We start from the raw sequence: 26,337 nt of genomic DNA on the forward strand, positions 1-26,337 counted from the left end.
TTGACACTATCGCTCGTGATACGTTCACGCGTCCGCCGTGAACGTGAACGGTGTGCGGACTGTTTCGCAAGCACGTGTAGTCGGCTTTTCTGTCCGGTCGTAGTGACTTACGCAAAAGAGAGCACTTCAGTATAAGAGGCAGGCATATTTTGCAGGGTGGTGAGCGGCTTCGTTACTCATGCAAATGGAAGATTCGTGGGCACAGGTTTGCTAGAAGATTGTCACAACAACTTCACAACTTCACAATTAGGTCGCGGGATCAAATCCCGGCTGTGGCGGCTGCATTTCCGATGGAGGCGGAAATGTTGTAGGCCCGTGTACTCAGATTTGGGTGCACGTTAAAGAACCCCAGGTGGTCGAAATTTCCAGAGCCCACCACTACGGCGTCTCTCATAATCATATAGTGGTTTCGGGACGTTAAACCCCACAAATCATCAATCAACTTCACAATTAAATTTTGCCAGTTGATTTTGTGCAACATACGCATTTCCTGCAGAATTCTGTCGCGCTCTGCACGATTTTCCTGCATAAATGTAGTAATGAACCCTTTATTATGTTACAGTAGACTGCTGTTGCTGTGCTGTGGCATGTTTTTAGCCTTTCTTCCTCTGAAGCTTTCCATTCTTAGCTGACTTAGCTCGGCAGATATTTTCTTCTATTTAGTGTCCCCATCTTTCACATCTCTCTTGCTTCGCTCGCTTTCAATGTCCAGTTTTCTTATTTTTTTTTGGCATATTGCATTACACATATCGCTGTGCCACACTTCCTGCTCACACAATTATGCAAACGAACCTGGCGTGTCGCCTCATCAGACAGACTTTCAGACTTTTGCATTAACAAACAAGCGAATACGTGAAAACGATTGATTGATATGTGGGTTTTAACACGTGAAAACGAATATATATATATATATATATATATATATTGTGAGCGCTGATTGTGTTGCTTATCATTTTCACTTTCACCTGCGCATACAAAGCACCGTGATCATCATCATCGTAGCGGCTCGCTGCTTGTTCGGTTGCTGGCTCGCGCGTCTGGGTTGACAATAAAACGGTCGCTCCTTCGTACCTGACGTCGTCTCACAAGTGGTGGAGCGTGCTGTGATTCCCAAGTCCTCGTGCACTACCGGTCACCCCTGGAGCTCCGATCAGGTCGACGGCTGTGCTTGCCAACAGTGATGGCGCAAAACGACCCACCCCCTACCGCCTTCTTCGCACCACCCGCTCAGCCTGCTGGGCCTCACCACACCGTGAGTACCTCGCAACGAGACCCTCCAGTGTTTTCTGGCCTTCGCGGTGAGGACGTAGAAGAATGGCTGGACAGTTACGACCGTACCAGTGCTTGCAATTACTGGGATGAGGCACATAAGCTGCGCTATGTACCCTTTTATCTGAAGGAGGTTGCTAAGACGTGGTATCATAACCACGAACGCGACTTTCCTGATTGGTCAGCATTCACGGTGCAGCTGCGTCAAATATTCGGCACTTCTACAGGACGCTCTGAGGTAGCTAAACAGAAGCTCGCTACCCGCATCCAGGGGCCTGACGAATCGTACACATCGTACATTGAAGACGTTCTGGCCCTCTGCCGCCGCGCCCAAAAGGACATGCCGGAGGCCGATCGTATTCGGCAAGTAATGAAAGGCATCAACTCCGTCGCCTTTAATGCTCTTGTCATGCAGAGCCCGACAACAGTTCAGGACATTATTACCACCTGCCAGCGCCTGGACGCACTTTACTCAATGCGCCTTCCACACGCCTCCTATGACACTCGTCTTACTGGCGAGCATGAGCTGCGAGCTCTAATTCGCACCATAGTGAGAGAGGAACTTCACAGCCTTGTTCCTGCCAGCGCACCGACTTCACCTGCCCGCTCACCCCCTCCTAACCTGCGAGAAATTATAAAGGACGAATTGGCGTCGATGACGAGCGTCGCACGTGCCCCGCCGCCTGTGCCCTTACATGTGCCTACGTATGCCGAAGTCGTGTCACGGCCTCCTCCACCTACTCCACCTGTAACTACGGACGTCGTATACGACCATTTGGCTGCGATGGCAGCCAAGGCACCACCACAACCACACTTCCCTGCCTGGCGCCCTACGCGCCCCGTCTGTTACTACTGTGGCATAAGAGGACATATCTCCCGCTTTTGCCGTCGGCGCCAGCAAGATGAACGACGAGGTTATTCTTCGTACGAGAGTGACCGGGCTGCGCGGTCTGACCCCTACGTTCCAGGAACCTACATTCCCTCGTCACGACGTTCGCCTTCGCCTCCTTTGTCCCACGGTGAACCTCGTTCTTCCCGCTCACCCCGCCGTCGTTCACCATCGCCCTTCCGCCGTACTACTTCGCCTTTACGTTCTGCCCTGATGCCCCTCGACAGCCACTCGGAAAACTAGCAGCTGCAGTTTTTGGAGGAGAAACTGCCTGTCGTCGAATTGTCCCAATTCCTCCTGCGCGCCCTGCAAATTTACTAACTGTTTGTGTAGAAGGCATTTCGGTTGACGCACTCGTGGACACTGGAGCAGCCATTTCGGTCATTGATCGCGAACTATGTCATCGTCTACGAAAAGTGCAAACTCCATATGTTGGTCCGGTGTTATGTGGTGCTAATGAAAATAGAATTTACAATGCACTGTTCGTGTTCTGATCGACGGAATTCGTCACCATATACAATTGGCTGTGCTTTCTTCATGTGCTCATCCGATTATATTGGGCTGGGACTTCCTGTCAGCCGCTTCCGCTGTCATTTCGTGTGGTCCGCCCGTTATTCGCATTACGGACACTGAAAATTCTAGTGCTTACGATTTTTCGTCGCCTCACCTTGTTGCAGCTGCAGACTTTGTACTGCCCCCGGCCCAAGAACGTATCCTCACCATTAGATCCAGCGATACCATTGACGGTGACGCAGTGGTTGTCCCCGATCAGCGCTGCATTTTCCGAGGAATCGCCATCGCATGTTGTCTAGTGCGGTTTTCGCGTGGTCATGCCAGTCTCACCGCCTACAACACGACAACAGAGCCACAACTACTGCCAGAGGGGTCCACTGTTGCCAGCCTTATCGACATAGCACCGGTATGTGTCGTCACTGTATCGTCTCCGCCGTCAGTCGCTAAGTGTACGCCACCAGGAGGCTCATCTAATGCGCTTAAAGCCACTTTGAGTCCATATCTCACTCCAACGCAAACTAATGACTTAATGGCCCTTTTAACAAAACACAAGACTTGTTTTGACGTTTGTTCGGATGGCTTAGGTCAAACTACGGTGACCTCTCATCACATCGCCACAGACGGTTCTCGTATTATCCGCCGTCGCCCTTACCGCGTGTCGTCTTCAGAACGCAAGGTCATCGAGGAACAAGTCAATGACATGCTCGCACGCAACGTTATCAGACCTTCCACAAGCCCTTGGTCTTCTCCTGTTGTCCTAGTTAAGAAAAGGGACGGATCAGTACGATTTTGCGTTGATTACAGGGCACTAAACAAAATTACGCGCAAGGATGTATATCCTATGCCTCGAATTGACGATGCACTTGACACCTTACAGGGTGCAGAATATTTCTCAAGTCTCGACCTACGATCTGGGTATTGGCAGATCCCGATGCATGAGTCTGATAAAGAGAAGACAGCGTTTGCTACTCCTGATGGTCTCTTCGAATTCAATGTGATGCCTTTTGGGCTCTGCAATGCCCCAGCCACATTTGAGCGGATGATCGATACGGTGCTGCGTGGCCTAAAATGGAAGACCTGTCTTTGTTACCTGGATGACATCGTCATCTTTTCATCCAGCTTCTCGCAACACCTAGAACGTCTAGACGAGGTGCTCACATGTCTAGCCAAAGCCGGTCTCCAGCTAAATACCAAGAAGTGTCGGTTTGCGAGCCGCAGCATCAAAGTGTTAGGCCACGTTGTCAGCAAGCTTGGCATCGAACCTGATCCCGACAAAGTGGCCGCTGTGCTGCACTTTCCTAAGCCCACCACGCTCAAAGACCTTCGCAGCTTCCTCGGCTTAGCCTCTTACTTCCGCCGTTTTGTCCGTGATTTTGCCACTATCGCGGCTCCTCTTCACAAACTCCTGACCACAAGTGCATCATTTCTTTGGACAGATGACTGTGAAGCTGCTTTCCAGACCCTGAAGCGATGCCTCACGTCAGGGCCAGTTCTTCGCCATTTTGATCCCACAGCCCCTACTATATTACACACTGACGCAAGTGGGCACGGAATCGGCGCTGTTCTGCTGCAGCGTGACCAGGCTTCACAAGAGCAAGTCGTGGCTTACGCGAGCCGTACTCTCTCCCCAGCGGAACGCAATTACAGCATCACTGAACAGGAATGTCTCGCTATCGTATGGTCCGTGCAAAAATTTCGCCCCTATTTGTATGGCCGCCGCTTCACGATCGTCACGGATCATCATGCGCTCTGTTGGTTGTCATCATTAAAAAACTTGTCAGGACGCCTCGGTCGTTGGGTGCTCCGACTGCAGGAGTATGACTACAGTGTCACATACCGGTCGGGCCGCAAACACCAAGATGCCGACGCTTTGTCACGCTGTCCGCTGTTGCAAAATCATGACGCATCTACCTGCTGCGCAGCACCTCCCAGCCAAGAGACCACGCAGATGACCAGTCTTAGTCCCATCGAGCCCACTGCACCGGATGACTTCCTTCAATCCGCAGACCTCACCTCGCTCCAACGTGCAGACACATACTGCCGTACAATCATCGATCGGCTCACCGGCTCATCTCGTGCTCCCAACAGCCGCTTGCGACGACAACTCACGCGTTTCAAACTTCATGACGGAACGCTACTTCGACAAACTTACCATCCTCTCGGTAGCCGATGGGTCCCGGTCATACCTCGCTCACTTCGACTCCAAGTCTTAGAAGCCTTTCATGACGACCCGACGGCTGGCCACTTGGGTTTTCATAAAACCTACGATCGCATTAAGACTCGCTGCTTCTGGCCTGGCCTCTCCACTAGTGTTTCCAGGTACGTCACTTCCTGTTCATCATGTCAGCACCGAAAACGTTCGACATCTCTTCCCGCCGGCCCTCTACAGCCTCTCCCGTGCCCATCCGCTCCCTTCGAGTTCGTCGGCATAGACTTATACGGACCCCTTCCGCTTACCGCCGCCGGTCACCGCTGGATTGTTACTGCCGTAGACCATCTTACTCGCTACGCTGAGACGGCAGCTCTTCCTACTGGAGCTGCCAGCGAAGTAGCCGACTTTGTTCTGCGTGCCATTATCCTGCGCCACGGCGCCCCTCGTGTTCTCCTGAGTGACCGTGGCAAGACATTTCTTTCTCGTGTGCTCGCTGAAGTTTTACAGGCCTCTGACACAATCCATAAGACCACCTCGGCATATCATCCGCAAACCAATGGTCTTACTGAGCGTTTTCATAGAACCTTGTCAGACATGATCTCTATGTATGTCCAACCCGATCACAAGAACTGGGACACAATACTACCTTTCGTCACGTTTGCCTATAACACTGCCATACAACGCACTACAAGTTACAGCCCGTTTTTTCTTGTGTATGGCCGTGCACCATCTTTTGTTCTAGACACCAGCTTTTTGTCCACGCCTTCTGTCCCATCTGCGTCCCTTCCGGAAGAATTCGCTGCCCGTGTCAACCACTGCCGCACAATCGCCCGCGCCAACACCTCTACCATTCAGGCCCAGCGAAAAGTTCGTTGTGATGCGACACGTCGAGTTGTGTCATTCTACCCAGGCGACGAAGTGCTCCTCTGGACACCTGTTCGCACACCCGGCCTCTGTGAAAAATTCATTCACAGATACCTGGGTCCTTACACCGTGCTTGAACGAACATCGGCCGTAAATTATCGCGTCGCGCCGGTTACTTCGGCTTCTGATCGCCGTCGTCGCGGGACCGAGATCGTCCATGTGTCTCGCCTGAAACCTTATATCCAGCGCTCATACACTTACTAAATGAACGTCTTGCAGACCGCTTTCGTGTAGGGGGGAAATAGTGTGAGCGCTGATTGTGTTGCTTATCATTTTCACTTTCACCTGCGCATACAAAGCACCGTGATCATCATCATCGTAGCGGCTCGCTGCTTGTTCGGTTGCTGGCTCGCGCGTCTGGGTTGACAATAAAACGGTCGCTCCTTCGTACCTGACGTCGTCTCAATATATATATATATATATATATATATATATATATATATATATATATATATATATATATATATATATAGAGTAGGCATCGCGTTAGGTGCACCATTCTGTTATGTATGGATGACGAGGAGGCGCCAGTTTACATGTTGCGGAATACTGCTGAGTATGACTTTTATCGGGAGACACATTCCGATTTCCAAGAAAAGGAAGGCGATAAGCGGTGGCGTTGTATGTAATATATATATATAGGCGTATGTGTCACCCCTGCCTCTCCGACGATCCGCGTCCGTTGTCGCAACGGGAGGCGCGCGCGCGGTTATCTTTCGTTCCTTGTTGTCGACGGGATTGCCACCGCGGGTCGCAACATTTCTCTACTTCCGCGCCGACCGAGAAGGGCCTGCCCGATAAACAGTGCACGCTGTCAGCGTGACGAGGCCTGCTGTGGCCGCATTGCGTGCCGATATCGGCGGAGGAAGGAGAGAGACGCGGTAGAGTTGCGGCCATCTGTGCACGGCCGCAGTGTTTGCCGCTGCTGGGTTCAGTTATCACCGCGGTCGTAAATGTACGGTGACGGTCCGCGTTATTAACGATAGAAGGCTCTGATTGTCGGCCGCACACCACCTGCGGATGGAGTCATTTGTGAATTAGGCTCGGTGAATACCTGTAATGGCGAGTGTTCGCAGGTGTGCCTCGGTCGAGATTTGTAACGAAGGTCAGATTCGAATTATTCTAGAAGACCTGTTCGTCAAGTCATGATAGTTGGACGCCACTTTCCCGAGGAACTGCCTAAAGGTTATCGGTAAGTACGGTTCACTTTGTATTTAGGAGAAAGACGTGTGAACCGATATTAGCTTTCAAGGTCTCCAATGGTTGCCATTTTTGCTCTTAGCTGGACGCTCTTGCAGCTACTTGGCGTGCATATCACGTCTATCTTCAATGCATAACACAGCAGCAGCATGAAACAGTACGCGAAAGAAAAAATGCAACCACGACAAGCTCCATGTTGTCTGTATGTGTTTCTCGTTCAATATTTAGTGCTGCCATTGCGCACGAGCGTTGAGCCGATCGACTAACGGGTATTTTGTCGCCAACTTTCACGGGCCGCTGCGGCTGACGCTGCAACAAAACACGTACGACACCTCTCGTCCCTCTTGAACGGGCCATGACAGAGGCCCACCTTCTTTCATTGTGGCTGTGAGAAAACGGGGGAGGATACCCGGCCGGGCTACACAAGCGCCCCTTCTTTGTACTGTCGATGCTTCGTTTCCGTTTGTATTCTTTTTTTCCTTCGTTACAATGGCTGTTCCACTTAGAATAGACCAGGCGCCTGTTTCTCGGAGGGTGTGTTAGATAGATGGCCCGATGGCGCCGTTGTGTTTATCTTGATCTTGGCGTCCGCAAACTTAACACCCCTCCTGGATGTCTCTCTCGGCGTACGTTCGCTTCTAATACGCCCGTGTAACGTGTGTGGGTGGGCAGAATGCCTCTGTTTGCCTACTTTGGCAGGCGTGGCGGCAAATTGTATAAGGCAAAGGCATCAGGAGCGCACGTCAAAAGGAACCCGCCTATCCTGGTGTTTGCCGGTAGCTCTCTATCACGCGTGCGTGACTAGTTCGAGAAGGCGTGGTACGTTGTTACTGTAAGGATGCCGAAATCTGATAACATATGATACTATAACGGGGAGCCACAGTCCTTTTATTTGCAGCAGATAGAACTTGTAGCTTAACTTGTAGCTTCTGAAGGCAAGGCGGGCCTATTAGTCGAGATTACACGTGGTCATATGGCATAAGCCGGTAAGCTGTTCATTTTGTGGCCCCATAGACTCCCGGCTTAAACTGCATTGGCAATGTGAAGATGGGATGGATATACTTTAGAGTGTCCGTAGGGGGCCGATCACCTGCTGGTGTAACGTAACCGACTGCAGTAGGTGCTTAAAGCACACGTTTCAGAACTATGCAGGTAAGCGGTGTCCTATAGTCTTCGGTAATCGGAGTATTCGTCTTAAATCGGGATATTTCGAACATTTATTAGTGGCAGTTTTCGATGGCACAAACTATCAGTTTATTGTCAATATAAAGTCGCAATATGAAGCTCCAGACCCCGTGTCGCAGCGTTCCTATCACCACGCCAGCAATACGGTTGGATGCGTATTTCCTTCGTTAAAGCCGTAGTATCATTTCTATACTTCCATAAGTTTAATATTTGAACCAACAATAACAGATCAATTCCATTTAAACTACTTAGTTGGAAGGTATACAGGGCATCGTGGTGCTGCTGGAAAATTAGAAAAATAGGGGGGGGGGGGGTATCTTTTTTTCAGGAGTTTTCGTGCCTAACATCCCCGAGAGGTTTCTCCCTTCACGATAGCCAAGACAGGTGAGCGTGCGCAAAGGCGGGCCGTTGGTATACACCGTTCAACGCTGCATCAGTGGCGCTATCGTTGGCGACACGCACGCCCATATAGCTTTACAGCGGGGCCGATGAAGGATGCGCGACGCCGACCTCAAAAGGGAGCGCGTCTCCATGCGAGGAGAGCGGCGCGCTTTTAGCAGCCGCCGTTCCAACGTTTTCGGGGGTCACCTTCCTGGTTCGTGCCGGACGGCTCTATTGCGTTCGGGGCTGCCCTTCAACGCGGTCGAGGTGCTGCAAAGGGCTTTGCTCCACGGTGTGCTGTGCAGAGAAGGTCACGACACAACGATGCACAGCTAGCGGGGGCGTGTGCGCGCGTCGGGCGCGTCTCGGAGGTCACAAGTTCAGCGTGTGTACGAATCCTGGTGTGTGCGGAACGGCCATGGGTGACATCGAAACTGCACCAGACCACGAAAGACACTGTAAGCCGTATCTTGCGCTTACTCCAGGATTGAACAGTATGTACGCTTTGCAGCGTTTGTGCGGTGCGGCTGCAGTACTTCAGCAGTTCATTTACCTGATTGAAATATTAGGCTAGCTTTTCTATGTGGTCCGAGAGGCAGGAGCGACACCTACAAAAGAGTGAATCAGTTGAGGGAAGTTGTGTACGGTTTCATAGCCAGGAGGCGCGTGATTTATTGGGGCACCAAAAGGAATACGAAACTATAGCAGTGACTGGGGTCACGTGACAGAGCTGGTTAGGAAGAGCTGTGATGCAATGCGCTGCAACATCAGTGAAGGTAAATGGAACGTGGCGAAATATACGGCCCAGTAATGCTTCAGTTTCGGGAGAACATGAGTCAGGTTTTGTTGGTGTTGAGTGCTCGACGACTTGACCGCGAACAAAAGACGGGGACAGTGGACGAGACCCGTGTTGTCGTTCTTTTCACTGTCCTCTTCTTTTGTTACCGGTCAAGATGTTGCATTTCAGTTTCGCCTGCTCTGTACGAGAATGTGGCAAAATGCGCAGCCGCACGTACTATAGCAAAAAAAAAGCGGCATGGCTGCTTAGTAGGAGCGTTCCGCCCACCGTGTCGGGCGTCGCCTTATCGAACGGTCCCGCGCGCATCTTCCACCTGTCCATGTCACGCCTGTCGATGCGCACGGCGGCCCTAAGGAGGTCATGGCGGCTGACGAGAGCACGGCCGTCGTGGCACTCCTGGAACCGGTCGAATCCGTCAAGATCGCAGCGGCGTTTGCTCTTGACCGGCCCCGTTCGAATGTCAAGGCGAGCGTGACGCCGAGAGGCGGCCGTCGTCTCGCGCGTGACGCCCGTCGACCGCCGTTACCTTCTCCCGTTCTTGCCCGCCAAACTTTGTCCTGGTCGACACGCTGCAATGGGTCGCCGGTGGGCAGGACTGTTTGATTTGGCCCCGCGTTCGAATGTGTGGCACCTCCCCCTGTCTTCGCTCCCCGAGAAGTAATGGTGGAGACGAATCGTTCACCTCTTATTCATCTACAAACGTGGAACGTGCCGCCTTTGACGCGAGGGCGTGTTTGCGCTTCTGACCAATGCCCGGACGTGATAGACGTTCGGCGGTCCATTGTAAAATGCGACGGTTCACGTGGAGCCCGTCGCATACATTGGTCGATCAATGTGCACGAAAGCAAGCGACTGCACGGTTACGGCTAATAGTGACAGTTTTAATGAGAGTGGTCATGAAAGAGCTTGGATGGTAATGTGACAGATCCAAAGGGACATAATTACGATGACTTGTTGTAAACTATCACCGTGCGGCGTATGTGTTCGCTTTTATATCTAGATCGGCTCTATATATCTTATAATATAAAAGTCGATGTTAAACCCCAATTATTATTATTATTATTATTATTATTATTATAAACGTTCATTAATTAGTGACGCTTTGTCGGAATAGTCATTATGCATAGGATTCTTGACATCAGCGTGGCCGCTTTATATTATCAGCAACGCGAAGTCTGTGTGCTTGGATGATCCTTAAAGATCTTTGCCTTGGCTACAATACACACAATGAAAAGCGTGTGCCTTGGCTATAGGTTATACTTCACTAGTCATTCTCTGTCTTGAAAGGGTGCCGCACAATACGAAGAATGTATCCTCAATGTGGCTTAGCCCAGGCTACAATAAATGGACAGGCTGCGATGGGTAAAGGCGTACACGGCATTCGCAAGTTAGAACGAAACGAAGTTATACAGCGTTCTCGAACTCATCGCGCAGTATGCTCTGCTCTTGAAGTGGCACACCTCGCGACTTGCTCAAAAATGTGATAGACGACACGATGTCCCATGAAAGAAAGAAAGAAGGAAATCTTCAACCGTGTGGCGCAGCGGTCACTAGAGTGAGTACGACGGAGAGGCTGAAGCGTGTACAGTGATTAAGACGTGAGAGAAAGAACAGCAGTGGTCCTCGAGCGGACGCGGTCCATTTTTTTCCGCTCCCTCGCTGCTTCCGCTTTGCACGACCGCAGCGCAAAATGACTCCAACTGGCGAATCTCCACGAGAAAAAAATGAATTGAAGAATAAGAGCGTGGAAACAGAGACAGAGAAAAAGACCCCCGAATGTACGCAGACGTCCATTCTCCATCGTGACTTGCAGCGCAGCCGTGTTTCTCGGAAATGCCACTCCACGCGCCGGTACAGCGATGCCCCTCGCGTTCTATAACTTGCTCTTGACACTTTTTATGTTACGTTGCAGGCTAAGCAACTTTCTGCTTAGTCCACGTTGTTTAATTACATATAAGTCCTGCTCAGCTACCAAGCACAAAGTGACATGACGACCTGTTTTGGAAGCTGTTAAAGGTTTTCTGTAACATTTAGCAGCAGATGTGTGTGCGTGTGTTCTGCTCATCGTGATTTGACGTTGTTTTATATATTCGAGCTCATATATTCAAGTGGACAGTGTATCATGCGGTGAATAACGTATGCTGCCCACATACCATAGTCGCAGTAGTGTGATATTTTGCAGGGATCTTAATCTTGACAGGCGAAATGTTTCAAAAATAGAAATGCTACTATATGTGCCGAATTTATTACCCTGGTTCATGAAAGGCTTCATGAAATCTCCTAGTTTTTTACACAACGCAGAAGCTATATTGTGCCGTTGTAGCGGTGACACGCCGCTTTGAAATGACGCGCTGCTTCGTATAGCGACGAACGAGCGCTGCCAGGCGTTTAGCGTCGTCATTTCGTTCCAGATAGTTGCCCTTGTCTCGGGCAGCGCTCTAACCAGAGGATGGCGAAGACGGTCGTGACAGGCTGCAGCACCGCTCAATTGCCCAAGGACAAACTGGTTGCCGTCATGCACGCTCGTCGGTATACGTCTCGCGCCACTCTGTATAGGATGCTCTGTGGGAACCCGTGGTCGTTGCTTCGTTTCAGAGGGGCCACCAACCGCGGCCTTGCTGCACAGCGACGCCACCGAGTCGTGTCCCGGACCGTGACGTGGATCGCAGCTCGTCTGCCCCTTAATCGGTGAAGCCGTGAGCTCCCGCTGACACATGCGTCTCGCCTGCGATGCGCGGAATATGCCCCGGGGATCGGCGTGCAGGAGTTACGGCGCGCGCGTGCGTACACGCGATCGACGAGGATGCTGCAGTAACTCCCCCTAGCGCTGCACCGATGCGGTCTTGGAGAGACGGACGCGCACGAACACCGAACATGGCTCCCGTCGTGTCCACATCTTTCGTGACGCGCCCTCTCCTCGTGCCGAAACCTGATCGTTTCGAACAGCCAAAGATGACAGGACGCTGTTTCGTTTTGCTGCGCCATCAGTGCCACTTGCGGTGTAGCGCGGCTGGCATTGCATGCTCTCCGCAGGTATCGTCCATGCTGGCGGCGTGTGACAGCTAAAGCGCAGTGCGAGTTCGTTAGTACGCCAGAGAAGCGAGGTTCCCAAAGGGGTGACTGTGCACACTGACTGGCTGCGCAGCCGTCCTATAGATAACACACCAGACGTCAGCGGAGAGCAAGTAACGCGATGTGTTCAACGTTTGCACCCGGCCTTATGAAGGACACCTTCTCCCTCGTCCTTTATTAGAGCGTGTGAGCGTTCGGAAGGCAAAGAGTCGTTTAGGATGTACTTCATTTCACATTGTACCGTATTCTCCGGTGACAGCACGCCTGTCGTCCTGTAAGGCAGCGCGCAGCAGTTCGCACGACCAGCCGGTACCGCGATACAGAACAACGAGGAAGGGAGAAGCGGCAGTGAGTGAGGCCACGTCGTTTGTCGATGGGAGAAACGCTGGCCACAGGTCGCGAAGGCAGCCCCCCATCCTATAAGCGAAACGTCGCATTGGGCAGACTTTGACCCTCCTCCGATGGTGTCGTTGGGTCCTCCCCGAAGGCGAGAGGTCTGCGACGCCGAATAACCTAAAGCTCTCTATATACGGAGACACGTTCGATCTTCCTGTACGCGTTCGCTCTCTACCCGAGCGCGGCCGTGACGTTCAGAAACACGAAAAGGTACGCGAAGAAATTAGGAATAAAAAACAAAAAGGGAGCCACAGAACAGATCGCTGGTCCGTCCAGGCGGCCGTATCATGTCCCCTGGCCGGTCTCAGAACACAACGAAACTGAAGTAGAAAAAGTAAAATGATGAAACGGGAGTTGCGGGTGCCGTTAAGCGTGGCAGGTATATATATAAACACAAACACGTACAGACTGGCGAGATGGGAAGGCAGATCGACGCTAGGACGTCGACCGATCATCGACGGCGGCATCGCCGTCCCGCGTCGCTCGCGGACAGGTTTCCTATATAGCATCAGCGAGGAGATGGCTGTAGCGTGCACGCATGTTTCTTTCGGCTCTGTTGCCGCCCTCGGGTCCAGCCTCGCACGAGGAGGAGGCCTTTAAAAAAAGGCGATGGCCTAGAAACGGAGTAACCTCCCCCCTCCGCCGTTGTGCCGGATTCTCCTTGCTCGGCTCTGTCGTCTTAGCTGTAGCCAGACAGGCCCATCTGCGCCACGCCGTTGCATCGTACTAGAGCTATATACGCTCGCTGGCGTGACGGCCACTGACTGACCGCCTCGCTGTTTTGGGGTGGGAGGGAATGAGTGTATATGACTCGGACGACGAAAGTGCTGCACGTCCAGAAGCATCTCTCTTCCCCCCTCGCTGAAAAACGTCACCTCCTTCTCCTCCTGCTGCTGTATCCATCACCCGCGCTCCGTAAATCGTGCGCGACCTGTGGCACTACACCGGAGGACCACAAACAACAACACGAACATAGGCGATGCGATCGCCGCTCTCCTGCAAGACACCACTCTGTGTCTGTATAGAACAAGCAGAAGCAGAAGCGAAGAAGATGAGTCTTGGGATTGGAGCGTAGCGGGGCCGGCGCTTGGTAGATTCCGATGCTGTCCGTTGCCCAACTGCATCGCTTCCCCTCCGGGGACTGGCGCTTTCTTAATCGGGCAAAAGAGCGCCTGCTGTAGGCCGTTCACCCGAGCGAGCTCACGGAGAGCCGCGCGGAGAAGCTATACCGCGCTGCACGGTCGGCCTCGACTTCACCTTGCGCGCACGCGCGTGTGCTTTTTTGCTTCTTCTCTTGCTCGGGCGTCCGTTTCTCTGCCGTTTCGAGGTTCCCAGCTCCTTTATCTTTTCTTGCCCTCTCCCCCCACCTCTGCCTACCGCCCCAAAGGTGTACCTCCTGTTTTGAAGGATTTCTCTCCGTTATTTCTCATACTTCTTTCTTTTTACAGTCGTTCCTCCGTTTCCATTATCGTCCTTTTTTTCTTCTTTTCAAAGTTTATTTCGCCAGACTATTGCCTCTCATCCTCTGCCCGGTGTGTTCTTGGTGCTGGCGCAAGCAGAGCGCTCCGCTGCGACTTGCTGGCGCTTTGCTGGTGGTGGCGTCGACGTTATAGGCTCCCTTACTAGGAAGGCGAAGCCGAGCGTAGCAAACTGCGCTTCACTCCCCCCTCCACGTTCGAGAATGCCTCACTTCCCGTTATACCTGCGCCGACTCGACGCCGCTTTCGGCTCGCTGCTCTGTGCAACCGAGCAACTAGAAAAGGCCGAGGAAAATAATAAATAAAAACAGCGCCTCCTTCGTTCAAGTGCAGCTCTAGACTGCCGAGTGAGATAGATGCGGCCCACGATCTTTTCTTCTTTCACACTCCGTTCCGTTTAGCTTGTTTTTTTTTCCACTTCTTACCTGAACTCACCCGGGGCCACAAAGCACACTGCGGGTGGGTTAACGCCGCCGGCTAACGCAAATGCCTTGGCTACCTCTGGCTCGCTTCGTGCCCCTCGACGACTCATTCGCGTGCCCACCTTGTGTGCCATTCCACCGCGTATCTATGCAGCCAACTCAGTTAGCGGGTACGCGCGTGTGCATTCAGATTGCGAAGCTGGAGTTGTTGCATTTCGCGAGTTAAAGTTCGGTCCCTCTTTGTTCAGTCTAATCAGGTGGCCGTACTATAAATTGCCACGCTGTGCAACCAACTCGTAAAAACTTCGACGAGCTGTCCGAATCTTCACGTACGTATGTCGCGCCATAACGACGAGGCTTTGTAAACGACGTGTCCTACGTGCCTGTGGCTCTATGTTTTGTGTTCATCAGTGGTTATGTTATAATCGTACCCCAGCACCTGCAGTTGCATGTCGCGTGTAAAATTTGGCAAACATCTTCGCGTTTTCGTTAAAATATTTTTCGCTCTCTCGCATCATTCTCCATCTTATATATGCGCTACCGTATAAGTGCGCCCTGATTGAATCGGTGCGATCGCTTTCAGCAAACGCAGGAAAGGTGACACTAAAGTACACGCGCGTAAATGAACACAAGCGAGTTGCAGAATGGCAGAGACGTTTCTGGTGTCTGTCTTGCTGCTGCTGCTTCTGTTCACTATATGTTACTGCCTGTCTGGACAACGATTTCCCACACGAACGCTGCTATGCAGAGAACGCGCGCACTGTAAAGCATTTACACCGAACAGAAGAAGGTGCTGTGTCGTTGGTGCTCTGCTCTTTCCTTCATTCGGCACATGCTGCGAATCGGACCAGTGGCGTGGCTCTTGTTCATGGTCAACAGTAGCCCGGATTGGACGGCAACTCAGACCAGACATATGCGCAGAACAGGGAAGGGACACTGATACACTGTTATTCAGAATGTGTTCAGTGCGTACAGGATGTTTATAAGAAGCCAGGGCAGCCATCTTGCTGCTTCACTCGCGCGAGTTAACGCAATGCAGTAGCTGTGGTGATGTATGTATACACGGGGGTGGAATACAGTGACAGCTGGTCTAAAAATATCAGAAAGTCCCATGAGGGAACGTTACATAACTATATAAGCAAGTAGCAAATCTAACAGAGTGGGACATAAGGGATACCAACAAAGATTGCTTCTGTTAGTACTGCTCGGCTATTTCCGTCTTCGTTGCCCTCGATTATTACCGAAATTTTCCCAAGCACAGTTTTACATGACATTGAAGGTATTTAGGCCTGAACAGGCACCGTGAGCCCCACAGTGTGTACGATCCATTGTTTACGCTTGCACGTATACTTCCGCAGGCGGGCCTACGCTAAGTGTACACCAATCAGGTGGAGTCAGGACCCGGAGGGCAAGTTCGAAGTCACGAGCGTTGGCCGAATCAATTATTATGACAGATCGTGCTCGAGTGCTTATCCTATGGCCTTCCCGAGGCTAATGTTGGTTGGCTGGTGTGATTCATCGTAAGATCAATCTTGGCTGGCATGCCTGTAGCAGCATCAATCTGGACGCCGATCTGACAACGCTCGTGACGAAATTTTAGAGGGTTTGAGGAACGTGCGGTGGCCGAAAAAATGCGCCCAAGGCGTGTATATGCGCACGCCCACGAATCGCGATTGCATGTGATGCGGATGTGCCGAGATCGGGCTGCTCCCGCGGCATCAAAATTTGGGTTGTTTAAGTGCGGCGCCGCACTGAGATTTATTGACTTGCATGTGCTTATGGACTTGCGTTTTTTTTCCCAGCTACTCCGCACGAAATCAGCATACGACGTTCACGTGTGGTGGGAGCCGATGGAACGACCGCTTAGCCGCTGTCCGTTATCACGCGAGCAACAAAGAGGAAATATGTGGCAGGACGTCTTGCAACTGTCAGCATTAATTTACATTCATGGCCGTGAAGGCAATAGAGGACATGAGTTCTCCTGTCCCTACATCTGGGCTGCATGTACGCGCTACAGCGCTAATCGTGAGCCAACTAGGTCAGCCGAATCCATCGGCGAAAATAAGTTCGCGTCCCAACCCGCGGTCGTCCACTCCGAAGCGACGGTGGCAATGCAACGAAATGCCGCATGCATATCGCGCATCCTTGATTGCGTGCCACCTTCTTTTCCGCGCATACCACGGTCGCCGTGCCGTATTAGCGAAGGTGCCTCGCCGCGCAAGCATGACGCGCTGACCGTGCGCCGCGGTCCTCCCGTGTCGTGCATACGTTTACCGCGGTGCGTTGGGAACCGTCTCGTCGCTTCCCGAGAGAGCGTAGCGTGCCCGACGCTGACCGCTGCTAGCACCGCTGTAGCGGCTGCGCGGCGTCGTCTCTGAATTTTGGGAAAGATGCGGCCCCGCGGCCGTCATCGCTCCATGCACAAGCGGCCCGCGCGCGGTGACCCATTGGAGACGGGGGGCCGCTTGGGTTTCGTCGCATACCGCATGTAGTATAAGTGCGGATACTACTGCCACTACGTGGCCTGGTGGTGGCGCTGTAGCGTTGTTCATATATCTCCTTTTACTTTGTGTCGCTTCGCGTATACATAGCTCTCGCTTTCTCTCTCGGCTGCAGTCTTCGTTCGCTCCCTTGGTCAAGTAGTAGTACGCACGCCGTGTCCGAAACAATGAACTCGAGAAAACTTTGTGTGGAGGAGGGTGGGAGGGGAGGCACACGACGGCCAATGACCGGAGAATGGTGCCGCTTGGGCTCGCCGCAGACGAGCGGCCGGCCAGCGGGGACGACCACCGTGGATCGCGTGCTGTTCCGTCTGCCAAGTCTTTCCTGAAGTGTCGCGCTTGTTCTGGTACACACAAACACGACGACCTAGTCACATTTGTGGTGGGACTCCGTGAAATTCGTTCATTATTGACAAACATGACAACAGTTTTCCTAAGGGGAATCGTGGCCCACTCGCTGTACTTGTCCCGGTCGATGTTAAACAGTCCGACTTGCAAATAAGCGTAACTGATGGCATCGCATATGTCCCAATAGACTGTAATTGCGCTGCCAGGTCTGTTCACTGCTCGGGATAACGCTTTCTTAAGCTTTTTCTTTATTCTTATCTCTTGTCCTAACTCCACTGTGCAGTACCCAACGAGATCTCCTGGTTTTCCTTTGCCTCAATCTCTTTTTTTTTTCTCACATTGTAGCCAAGCTTTTACGTGGTATTGGCCTCGTTATTGGTGCCTCTGTCGCAGTCGTTCATCTCAGTCGAAGTGAATTGACTTGCTCAGCGAGCCTGCGTGAAAGAACCGTTTGCTGCGCGCTAAACTTCCAAACGTTGTTTAATATCAGGGCTATATAAGGGCAATGGCTTTCCGCATTTTCAATACGACCACGCGTGCCTTATATGAACAAAAAAAAAGGGGGGGGGGGGCGCTTTGCGAGTCTGCTTTGGGGGCTTAACTCGCGATATGTAAAAGGAATCGCCAGGGAACTACATTTCGATCGACGTCACTTAAACGACCTGGCGCTGCCTCTTATCGTAGTTTTTTAGGACGGCGTATAGACATGCTTTAACGCTTAGCTAGCACTCGCTGTCGGAATGCGCACCGTGTTTATAAATACTGAGGCCCCAGTGGTGATCCTTAAACACGAGCGGGCTGAGATAGAAGCGACGACAAAGAAATGCGCGGAACGAGAAGACGTGAGGTGAGGAGGCACGCCGCGGGGCGATTGCATGGGCGACTATTTCGTCTGCATGCAGGGCCGTGCATACGTGAATGCACACCTGTACAGGGCTGCGTAGAAAGTTTGGGCGAACGCAGCGGTATATAGCGGCGGTGGTGGAGGTCTTCCCCTGGGCATTCGGACCGACCGGTTGAGCGTGCGGTGCAATGGCCGCGGCGAATATGTGGGTCCCCTTCCATCTGTGGTCCTGGATGCGTGCGACCACATTTCGAAGCAACCAAACTAGGCCAACGTTGCTACAGACTCGTCGAAGGCAGGGCCTTTTCTTTCTATCGCCTTTCTTCGGCCTCTTCTCCGTTCCGTCTCAGTTTCAGTATCGCGTGAAATGGCCATCTGCGTCATCAAATTCGTCTTGCGAGAGAGAGCCTCTCTATGGCGAAAGAAAATAAAAACGTCACAGTTTACGGAATGGCTGTGTGTCGATCTTTTGATACGGATCATATCCTGGGTCCGTTTCAAACGCGATACTAACAAGTAGCAGCGGCTATTTATTTCTCGGCGAATGCGGAGAACCCTAAAACGACCGCATGGATGTAGACTTTCTTTTTCTGTAGTAAGCTCCAACGGACAAACTCTGAATTCTGATCAACACAGCGAAAGCGCAGGCTAAATGCACGTATGCATGTCAGCGCTCGAGATAAGCACCCAGTGTTTGCTCTATTTGCATTTGTTTAGGCTGAGAAATTGAGTACATTGGGATCTAAACCCTACTTCCAGAAGTACATGAAATAAGATACACATGTTTACGTTGGATATAAATCTACTTCTCTGCTATTTAGAGATTTTAGGGCAATTCGAAACTATGGTCAGTGGCGTGGTACAGCTGCCTCGTACAAGCAAAGCAGCTAGCTTTAACCCACTGCTTGATTGTCTATCTTAAAAAGGAATGTCTACAAGTTGAAGTATCCTCTTCAACTGGATGCGATGTCATCCTGAAGGCCCCAGGGCACTCGCCTCATCAGTGATTCGCGTCGTCGGGTCCGGTAACCGTTCTGTAGGTACTTGTGCTGTCACATTATCTTGACCACAGAACAGAAATGTCATGCGGAGAACCTTTCTACGAATTCAAAACCACGTTTACCTAGTCTTAACCAGACTTAATGTAAGAATAAGGATCGCGAGCATAAATACTTGCCTTACGATGTACATTGTTTCCGTCTACTGCCATTTTGATTCTTTTGGCCACATTTCGCGCTTGTCCCTAAGGAGCGAAAGAACTACCGCGTTCCTCTACGCACAACATACTGAGTCAGAGAGTCAAGCAATCGCTGTTTATTTTCGCTCATTGGAAGGAATTTTCCCTTCTTTCCTTTCCTTCCCCGAGTTGAATGACGCATTGCTTCCGCATACGGGGATCTTGGCCGACTGCGTGTAGCCGAGACCCTATTTGCGAGGAACCCAAACAATGAAAAAAAAATCAATAAACAAAAACAAAAGCGTGCACAAGGAAAAACAGGTGCCTGCAGGTGGGCCTGGCCGAGTGTTTTCGCTTTCCGAGCCGTCGAAAATAAAAAGTGAAAGAACCTCGGCTGGCATTCCTCTGCTGGTCACCGGGTTTTCCTTGCGCGAGCACGGTCGTTCTCTCGCGTTGGAAAGATTTCAGCGTGACTCAGACTGCTCTAAGCATGGCGCGCACCATAAAGAGGGCGCTCGGGTGACGCGCTGCTTTGGTTGCTGGAGATAAGGCAGGTACCGCGCTGCCTTACTGCTCTTAAAACAACTTCCTCTGTCGAAGTGCATGACCGGAGGTGGGGTGTGAGATCTGGCATTATGTTGATCGGAACTTAGCGAGAAGTGGCGAGCAGGGGTGATACGTATACGGGCTAAATCATTTTGCGGTGTCGCTGTAGTGCCGCAGTGCAAGTGTTGCTAAGATTTAAAACTGAACTATCACTCGAGAAAACCGGAAAGGTTCGAGCGCTATGGTAGGATCGTAGTATATTGATAGTGTCATCAAAAATGGTATACCTTAGCGCTTGTCTTCGTCCCTTGCGTTGCTCACAACCATAAATTGCAACTTACCGACTTCGCTGCTCTTATGGTACGATTTGAATATCGCTATGTCATTGTCGTGTACGATGTGTCACGTATAGTAGAGTCAGGCTGTCGAACCGTATGGTGGATCATTGCTCTTATTCGTGTGTGTGTATGCTGGTCATTTTATGGGAAGCCACCATAGTTTACCTTGCTATCACTGACTGAGCCCGATCAGGTTCAAAACTGAATTGTGATGCAATGTGGTCCGAATAACACATGCTACTTCAGTAAGCGTCGTCGCGGAAGTGCACCGGCAGGTTTCGAATTGTATTTGACCATATTCGAGTTATTTAACTTGTTAGAGAGAGAATAAACATCCACACTTGAAAGACAGCTTAGTAGAGGTGATTAGTTCAGGGTGTCTTGAGCTATAGGGCCCTCGCGACTATCCTACTTGGTCAGTGAGGTTAGGGCTGGCTAATAAAGTCACAGTGCGTGATGATTGATGCTTTCAATACCAAGCGGAATATGCACGAGAAACAACAGCGGGAATCAAAACTTCGCGACCTCAAACTAATCAGCTAAAAGGTCACATGTGGGAGTACAAGGCAAGGCCACCTTTAAGATATCTGCCACCCTGGACGAGTGGGAAAAAAACAGAACATGAGATGCTGACCCTTAATTGTATGACATTCGTACAGACGCGACGATGGCACTGTGTTTTCCCAAAAGACGTTCTGGTGGTTCATCGCGCAAGAGGAGGACGCTACGTTTTATCGGGAAAGTGGAGCTCGCACAGCTGGCCGGAACTGTGGCGGAACTTCCCGCCGCTGTTTCGGATAAACCCCACTTGTTTCGTCACTCCTGCCGTCGGAAGACGGATGCGAGCTTTTTGATTGATATTGATATCCTTCGTTTGAACGTTGCTCTCCATGCGCTTGGTCGATCGCCTTCGTGTTTCGAGCGATGATGCAACGCACGTGATTCAGTTTCCGCATCTCGCAATAGCTGCAAGTGTGAGCGAAAAGTCCGGAGAATGTGAATCAAATGACAGAGCGCCTTTTCCGGAACTGAATCGGGAACGTGTGTGGTCCAATGGCAGGAGTAAAACTTATCCCACCTGTATGCATGCACTTGCATTGCTTTGATTCAGTTCGGTTCAAGCGCATACGCCCGAATGCTCAATGCAAGCAAGTGTGCCTGTACCTCAGCATTCATTTTATTCACTGAAACACAACAATCGTAATTCTGGTGAGTGTTTTCAAATACGTAGGGACCTAAACTACCTTACGCCGTGGAGACTGTTCACATGAACAGCAGCACCAGCTGATCGAGATGCTGGGCACATCCTTAACACAGGCGGTCAGTGATCTCTTTAACAGAGCTCCTAGAATTTTATGAATAGGGCTGCAGTTTGGCTCTACGGTGCCATCACTTGTTCCCATTATTGCAAAACCAATGTCAGATTCCTGTTTTAGCCTTCGTGTCACTCCAATGAAAGTCGACAGAAAGAGCACCGTCCCATTTTTCTTCTTTCTTTTCTTCCCAAAATTCGTCAGTCGATCGGCAGACATGAGGGAATGGGGTGTTGCGAGTGCGGAACACTTGCACAGTTGCTCAAAAGCGCGCACGGTGCATTCGAGGAAGGACCATAAGCGTGTGTATGGCGCTCGTTCAAAACAGAGCTCCTAAAAAAAGACGTCGTCGTCGCCTATGGTCAGCTGAACGCATCGAGAGAAAGAGAGCATTCCTCCGCTGCAGATACGGTCTCCGCGGTGGCTCCTTTGCGAGCACGTTAAAGCGTTCGCGTATCGACGATCGTGCCCGGCACCGTCGGTTGCAGCGAGTGGCTATATAGCTACGAGGCGCCGGCACGGACGCAAGCGAAGCGAGGCAACGCAGGCCACGCAGCCGAGACTAATGACGTTGCGCGTCGTCCCACGATCGGGCGTGCCGTAGACCGTGGACGCTTATTGCGGGCCGCTGCTGCTGCTATACGCAGCCATGCCACTGCTGCTGGGTTGTGTGCCTCGAAGTGCGCTGTTCCCTGCGCGCTGCCAGATTGTGGCGCTGCACTGGCTGGTAGCCAGTGCATCTGCAGTTAGTACGTTGCCCTGCCTCGCTTTGCTTCGGAACGGCCTGTGGCCGGCCGGTAGGCCGTAGGGAACAGCCTATGCAACAACAGCCCTTCCGAAAAATCGCGCACGCTCTTCAGCTTCACGTCAGCAAAAAAAATAATTGTGGGCAACGAAAGTAAACAACAATTGAGAATAATATTCATGAACACTGTCGTAGGAGAGCTCCTTCCTGTTTGTCAAGATTTGCTTCAGTAGATACGCTCATACGCTGATAGGGTAGCCAGAACAACAGCTGTAACAGGCGAAAGCTCTCAAAAAAAAAGGAAGAAAAAAAAACCGAGCAGAAAGATTTAGAATGCAAGCGCTTTAAGCGGGGTCGTTGAGTATGTTTCAAATAACGGCCTGTATTCACAAAAGGCTTTCGCGCTAAAACATTGTACGCAGCAGCAACGTTTTTCCACCCCTACCAACCTCTTGACATATCGCCGGTAACGGTCGGCCGATGGCCGTCAGCGCTTACAAAGAAAAGGCACTGCAAATTCAGGCCTACCCGGTCGTGTTCACGCAAAAGTTCTTACGGTGACGTTGCTTGTAAGAGCGAGTCCCAGTGAATCCCAGTGTGGGAATTATTGGTTAGCGCCGATGGTCAACGAAAAATAAATGGTCACCTATACAAGCGAAAGAGACCCTTCCTAATGCGGCCCTTCAGGTAGCGGGACGGGCCGGTTTGCGTATAGAAAGACATGTGGGAGCATCGGTGGACCGCCACTGCGTGTCAGCGGTGCCAGGTATACGACCGGATGCGCCACTGATGCGTGCCGCCGATGCCGGTGTGATCGGGACAGGAGGATGTTGTTGAGGAGAGGAAAACATGGCGTCGTTCTTGGCGGCGAGATGCAGGAAGCGAACGAGTCGAAATGGTTAATCGAGTAAACAAATAAACAAGCGGGCGCCATGGACGACTCGGAGAGACGAGCATTTGAGAAAGTGATAGAGATGGGAAGAGGACGTGGACTAAAGCGCAACGCGAGAAGGCCATTGTGGAACGCGGACGAGGCCGGCAGAAAAAGGAAGCAGACATGAGCGAGGAAGGCGAAATGGACTGTCCCTTTCTTCTTTTTCGTGTCTGGCGACAATGGCCACGACGCCATGTACTGCGACGGCCACTGGGAGCAGCACGGCATCACTCGTGGAGCGAATCCAGCTTGCGATGTACCGCCACGCGAGACCACGGCGGTGGCGTGTTGTGGGCGCACAAAAGGCAGTCGTTCTTCGGGGTTGCAGGCGTGTGTAGTGTATGTACATAGGTATGCAGGTGCCGTCGTATGCACTTTCGCTGTCCGTTCTGCTGAGTTGACTGTCACCGTCTCGATTCCTCCTCGAGTGCCAGTGCTTTCGACTGTTGCCTCACTGGTTGCCACTGGTTGCCTTCGGGCTATGGCCTTAGCGATGTACTCCATTTCGACCATTCTCGCGGGTCACCGCTGTTTGAACGTGCTTATTCTTGCCTGTTGCCCGACTTATCAGCGCATAGTTTGAACTGGAATATAGGTGATGACTAGAAAAAAAAATCTGCACCTCGCTAGCATTGTTGCCGTGCTCAGTGGGCAATGTACTGGTAAAACACGTGCAGAAATTATTCACAAAGTAATAGGCCACTGAGGCCGCGAGAGGCTTCCTTCTTATTCTTCCCTTGGGGAACAGAAAGAAATCGAGTGGTACAGTCGTGCGGCACTAATCTACTGCACTGTGGTCATCCTGCCTTTTAAGGACGGGTTTGAACGAATTCGCGTTCTTTTTTTTTATCGATGGCTTACTAGTTTTTTCCTCCATTCTGCATGTCCATAAATGCGCTGAATAAGCATCTAGCGAGGACACCGTCACTGAGTAATTACAGGGCGCGTACGCGCCGCAGCATGCGTGCCGTGATTGCAATTTCAGGCACCTTGTTACTATTTGAACCAGGACGCCGAGAAGCAATGCAAGGACAGGAGAGATTCTTAAATTGAACTTTTTAAAACATATAACCAAGTTTCGCACTGTTCAGTGCTCCTGACACCGCATCCCAACGTCAGCTTGTGGAGACCACGCTCTTTGGATACTCGGTCTGTTAGTTTTCTACTTTTTCGAAGATAGCGAAGCAAGAAGACATCAAGCAAATACCAATGGAGACGAGGCAAAACGCGGAAGTGTTGCCGCAGCGGGCGTCTGGGGGCGCACCGTGTTTTGCATATGGTCTCACGCCGCGGTGGTGCAGGCAGGCCCCGCACAGCAACATACAGAGGAAGGGTGTCGGTGGCTCCGCGTCAAGTGCGCGCCATTGGGGGTTGACAGCGTGGCAGAGGCGGCACGATTGAGTCGTCTCCTGCGCGCCACCCTGTCCACCGCCCCGACGTCCTTCCGGCAACGCGTTGCAAAGGATGCACGTTTAGTACGTTGACACGCGTGGTGGACGAGCGTGAACCTATGCCGCGTCAAGTCCTCGTGACGTCGCTCGTACGGCGCCCTGCCGCAGAGGGCGCCCTTGACGCACGTCGCGTCGCAGTGAGAAACTACTGAGAACGATCCCATGCGGCAGAGGAGTGTACTGGCGGCTAAAACCGATTGAAATGCATTAAAGGCACGCGGTGAAGTACACTTGCTGGATTGAGATTGTGACGTAGTAGATAAACAAATCTCGCTACGTATGTACCAGTGGTTAAGTCTTCAAGTGAAGGATAGTTGCTGCTTCGAGGAAGATGAATTTTTGGCGAAAATAATGACTGGAGCAGCAGCCCAAGCCTATACTGGTATTTCTTACTTCTTTTTTGCTTCTCAAGCCTCCGTCTCCTGGACTTATGCCTAAATATATATATCGCGTCACTTGAGACTTCAATTGTTAAGTAATATTTCTGCTTGTTGGCGGTCAAGTGCAGTAAGTATATGAGGAAAATACACCTATGTTCTTTTGACCAGTTTTCTATGTCTTTTATGCTAGCGCTTTGTTCCTTTCGCCTAAATACTTATTTAGTGGGTAGCTAACCGGGCGCTCTCGTGGTTAACCTGCCTGTCTTCTTTTTTTTTTCTTTTTTTCCGCTCTTGCATACCAAACTAAGTCAACGTTTGTGTCTTCAAACACTTTTGACCGTGAAAGTGAAGTGGACATTGCATTCGGGACGACTTGCATGTATGTTCACTGAAATACTGTGTTAGAAGTTTTAAATTGCGCCTGTTGATAGTTGCCTCTACATACCTTATATGCTCATTCCGTTGTACCAAGCTAAGCATGCCGCTTGAGGTAGACTGTACTTAGCAATATGTTCGTAGTATAACCTAAGGGAAAAAAATTCTCCATCGTATTCCGTTCTTTTGCTGACACTCCGTGGCGTAATACGTCGCCTCTAACCAATGGTATCTGTACTGGTACAGATATCAGTATTCCAGGTATATGCCACTGACGTCAGTGTGGTGGAGAGAAATATCATCACCCATCGTCGCCGACAACGGGTAGACGAGGAATGCAGTTATGGCGCTACCTCTTACACCATCGTCACCTGCGATGTCGTTACCCGCACCGCTGGTGTCGAGTTCAGACGTGAATAGCGGAGCGACCAGAAGAGACGATTGGGTTTCATCCCTTGCTCTCGTTTCTTTTTCTGCTCTCATCTGGGTAAGAGTAGGAGAGCATCGATGAAAGAGGAAGAGGAGGCTCTCGCTGCAGAGGAGGAGGAGGCATCCAGCTCCGAGGCAGCAGGACGGTGGCCCGCGTGAGGCAGCGAAGCCCGCCTCGCGGCGCGCCATGAATAATGAATGGGCCGTGGCGTCACCCAGTTCGCAGCTCGGCGGCTTGCACGGCGACCTGGTTTCTTCTTCTCTGCCGAGGGAGAG

General features: G+C 51.4%; 1 protein-coding gene across 5 annotated transcripts in view; it reads left to right on the forward strand.

The window, feature by feature from the left end:
* LOC119170824 (ETS homologous factor) overlaps positions 1-26,337 on the forward strand; it is a 414,244-nt gene that overhangs the window by 347,540 nt on the left and 40,367 nt on the right. Inside the window, exon 1 of one of the 5 annotated variants that reach the window (XM_037422089.2) lies at positions 6,551-6,939. The exons of the other annotated variants lie outside the window; for them this stretch is intronic. Coding sequence (XP_037277986.2) covers positions 6,893-6,939 — 47 coding nt within the window. The 5' untranslated portion in view covers positions 6,551-6,892. Of the gene's footprint in view, positions 1-6,550; positions 6,940-26,337 lie in introns of those variants that run through there. 5 annotated transcript variants of the gene reach the window in all.

Source organism: Rhipicephalus microplus, chromosome 2 (genome assembly GCF_043290135.1).
Source record: "Rhipicephalus microplus isolate Deutch F79 chromosome 2, USDA_Rmic, whole genome shotgun sequence".
Classification (NCBI taxonomy): Eukaryota; Metazoa; Arthropoda; class Arachnida; order Ixodida; family Ixodidae; genus Rhipicephalus; species Rhipicephalus microplus.